The sequence below is a fragment of the Cebus imitator genome, unplaced genomic scaffold, assembly GCF_001604975.1.
Source record: "Cebus imitator isolate Cc_AM_T3 unplaced genomic scaffold, Cebus_imitator-1.0 Scaffold77, whole genome shotgun sequence".
Lineage (NCBI taxonomy): Eukaryota > Metazoa > Chordata > Mammalia > Primates > Cebidae > Cebus > Cebus imitator.
Window position 1 is genome coordinate 1,694,904 of NW_016107392.1, and position 3,684 is coordinate 1,698,587.

Consider the following 3,684-nt stretch of genomic DNA (forward strand, 5'->3'; position numbering starts at 1 on the left):
CTGCTCCACCCTCACCAACCCCAAGAAAAGAAATTTAATCAGCTCCCATTTGAGAGCAGAACTAGGAGGAGGACAGGAGCCAATAGCAAATTGTGTTACAACCACATTTGTCACAGGGAAGAGGATTATTAAAAGGGGCTTTGATATTTTAAAAAGGAAAGTCGTTAGAAGATTCTGATGTTCAAAATATTTAACAATGAGTACACTACTACGAGCAGGCTTCTTTTTTCACTAGTCTTCATGCACAGAGTACTTAGAAAACAGTCCATTTACCGATACAAAGGAATGTATCTCAAAGTTTTAACAATCAGGATAGCCTTACTGGCACATACTAGCTAAATACCAGCCTTGTCTGTAACTACTCAGTGGAGTTTTTCTTTATAAGACAGGGAGTGAAACCATAAGGGTGATGAAAGTGTCTAAAAGCATATCTAAGACAAGCAGTACATAATCAGAGTCAGAGAAGGGTGAAATAAAACAATTAACTCTTATGTTTTATTCTTTCATGTTGCTAAAGCAAGTCAAGAATCCCCAAAATTACTTTAATTCCTTAAGAGATGCAGTCGGTATCATGTTGGCTACAAGTTAAATGGAACTCTGCAGTCCTTTCATAATGAGTACAAAATAAATCAATCCTCTCGCGCATACAGGAATGTTATAAACGGACATGTTGAAATTTTAAGATCACAATCCCAGTTGGATATATCAAAAAGCCACTCTGCATATCACAGTGCAGAGATCTTGGGAGAGTTTCCCATCTGATATTTCTGAGCAGGAAGCAGCTGGAAAAAATTATTTATAGCTATGGAAAAAACTGAAATGACATTTTTAAAAGCTAAGAATAACTCATGTTTTTTAAAAAAGAAACTCACATCTTTAAAAATTATTTAAGAAACTTATTTTTTAATAAAAAAGATAAGACACCAGCCAAAGCATCACAAAAGAAATTCATTGAGAGAATTAAGGCAGGTAGAACATTCTTCTGTGGGTAATGGGTTGAATGAGAAACAGCTGGGACCCATGGCCAGGTAAGGCGAAGAATTAGACATCAGCAGAGCAAGTTTTCCATGTTAGGATCAGATGTCAAGTGCTGTCTTACCTGTGGCCCTGAGGGATTGGAGGGAGGGTGGGTTTGACGTTGGAACCTGGGTGACTGATGACTGGCACTGATTGTCGCTGGTGTTGGTGAGACTCTTTTTCACGTGCAAATGATTGTATAGGTAGTGCTGTAAAACATTCAGAAAAAAAGACACATGTAGTTAATCCGTTGGTTTCCTGGTACAAAGAAAATACGCGTTGCATGATATACGCACAGCAATAATTTCTAGAATTCATTTGTGACAAACTATAAGAAATAAATGAGGCCAGGCACGGTGGCTCATGCCAGTAATTGCAGTACTTTGGGAGGCCAAGGTGGGTGGATCACTTGAGGCCAAAAAAAAAAGAAAGAAAGAAACGACATTCAAGGAAGAACAATAGTGGATGAGGTCAGAAGATAGCATGTACATGGTTGAACAAGTGTTAGGTTGTGTAGACTTGCCCAATGACCAGAGGATGCTACATCAAGCAGTCACTAGTGATTCTTCCACCTGCTCATACCCTCTGTAACAATGTTGCACTCAGTACTCTTTCACAATCATACACGTGCACACAGTCACACACACAGTGAAGTTCTTTCTATAGAAGCTTCATGTAATGCCCTCTAAAGATTGGTCTGTTCACCAAGCAGGAAGACATCTGGATCTAGGTTTCTCCAGGGACCGTGGGAAGCAGGAGGAGTTTAGAAGATAGAGAGGAAAGGTAGAGGCATGGTGGCCATGGCAGAAGCAGAATTCTCACTGATGAGACAGCAGAGTAGCAGGGATTGAGAAACTAAAGCAGAGGATTCCACAGAGAATGAGAGAAACAGAAATGATGGGTAAGATTACGAAGACTGGATCTATTGGCCAAACCAAACCAATGAAAAGTCAAAGGAAATACTGAGCGTTTCAGGATGTATTCAAAGAAAAAATAAGACACTGCTTGAGAGGATACTGTTATCAGCAAAAGAAAAGGGAAAAAAAACTCCTCAGTTTTTTTTTTTTTTTTGAGATCAAGTCTTGCTCTGTCACCTAGGCTGGAGTGCAGTGGTAAGATCTCAGCTTACTGCAACCTTCACCTCCTGGGTTCAAGAGATTCTCATGCCTGAGCCTGCTGAGTAGCTGAGATAACAGGCATGCACCACCACCATGCCCTGCTAATTTTTGCTAGAGTTGGGGTTTCACCATGTTGGCCAGGCTAGTCTCGAACTCCTGATCTCAGGTGATCTTCCCGCCTAAGCCTCCCAAAGTGCTGGGATTACAGGCATGAGCCACTGTGCCCGGCCCTTCCTTGTTTGCTGGTTTTTGTTTTTCTCCATGGGGATATTTTTTTAAACAGGAAAGTACAAAGCAAACACGTTGAGAAGAAAGAAGACAGTAGAGGAGTAGGCCTCCTTTTTCAATCTGTTCAAGTTCTACCACTAGATAAATTACATCTCACAGTGGTGGAATTGCTTATGGAAGCAGTTTTAGAGCATCCAGCCTTAGACAATTCATCCACAGTGAGAACAGTGTTGAAGGACAAATAATATTGCCATTTTAAAAAATAGGAATAAAGATTTACAAACCAATACGTTTGACTTTATTTATTTTTATTTATTTTTGAGATGGAGCCTCACTTTGGCACCCAGCCTGGAGTGCAGTGGCATGATCTTGGCTCACTGCAACCATCGCCTATTGGGTTCAAGCAATTCTCCTGCCTTAGCCTCCCGAGTAGGTGGGATTACAGGCGCATGCCACCATGCCTGGCTACTTTATGTATTTTTAGTAGAGACAGGATTTTGCCATGTTGGCCAGGCTGGTCTCAAATTTCTCACCTCAAGTGACCTGCCTGCCTCAGCCTCCCAAAGTGCTGAGATTACAGACATGAACCACTGCACCTAGCCACATTTGACTTTAAATCTTAGCAAATTTCAGTTGATTAAAAAAAGGGTTGTGCATTTATAAAATACTGTAGTGAGTGATGAGTGTTGAAGGGGTTTGCAAAGGATTTGTAAATTTTATTTAATTTGTAAATAAAACTTTATTGGAAGCCAGCCTGTACCCATTCATTTGCACATTGTTTGTGACTGCTCTCATACTACAATGGTAGGCTGAGGGTTACACAAGAGTCCACATGGCTCACGAAGCCAAAAGCATTTACTGTGTGGTCCTTTACAGAAAGGTTGCTGACCTGTGAGTTAGAAAAATACCACTGATATAAGGTATCTTGATTTCTACAGGGCACTTATCAAAGTTTCTCATGGGGTTACACTAGAGAAATGTGAGTAGTAATCGCATAGAAGTGATTACTTTCGGGGAAAGTGGGCTTTCCCTGAAGTTAAGTCTCCAGAGACTTGCCATGTGACACAACTCTCAGCTGAATCCTGAGTTCTGTTGTTGACAGTGACTATGACATAGGCAGAGGTCACATGCTTGTTGGCTTTACAGATCTCAAAAATCTATAAAATAGAGAATATAGGAGATTCATCAGATACCAAGTGATCTAATCAAGCTGGAATGTAGAGACAAACCAAAATGATAAAAAGATGAAAATGGGCCAGGCAAGGTGGCTCATGCCTGTAATCCCAGCACTTTGGGAGACCAAGGCGGGCAGATTACCTGA

General features: G+C 40.8%; 1 protein-coding gene across 1 annotated transcript in view; it reads right to left on the reverse strand.

The window, feature by feature from the left end:
• Positions 1 to 886: 886 nt before the first annotated feature.
• The window catches only part of LRGUK (leucine rich repeats and guanylate kinase domain containing), a 123,961-nt gene continuing 121,163 nt past the window's right edge, over positions 887 to 3,684 (reverse strand). The window contains exon 20 of the mRNA XM_017532523.2: positions 887 to 1,226. Coding sequence (XP_017388012.1) covers positions 1,096 to 1,226 — 131 coding nt within the window. The 3' untranslated portion in view covers positions 887 to 1,095. The remainder of the gene's footprint in view (positions 1,227 to 3,684) is intronic.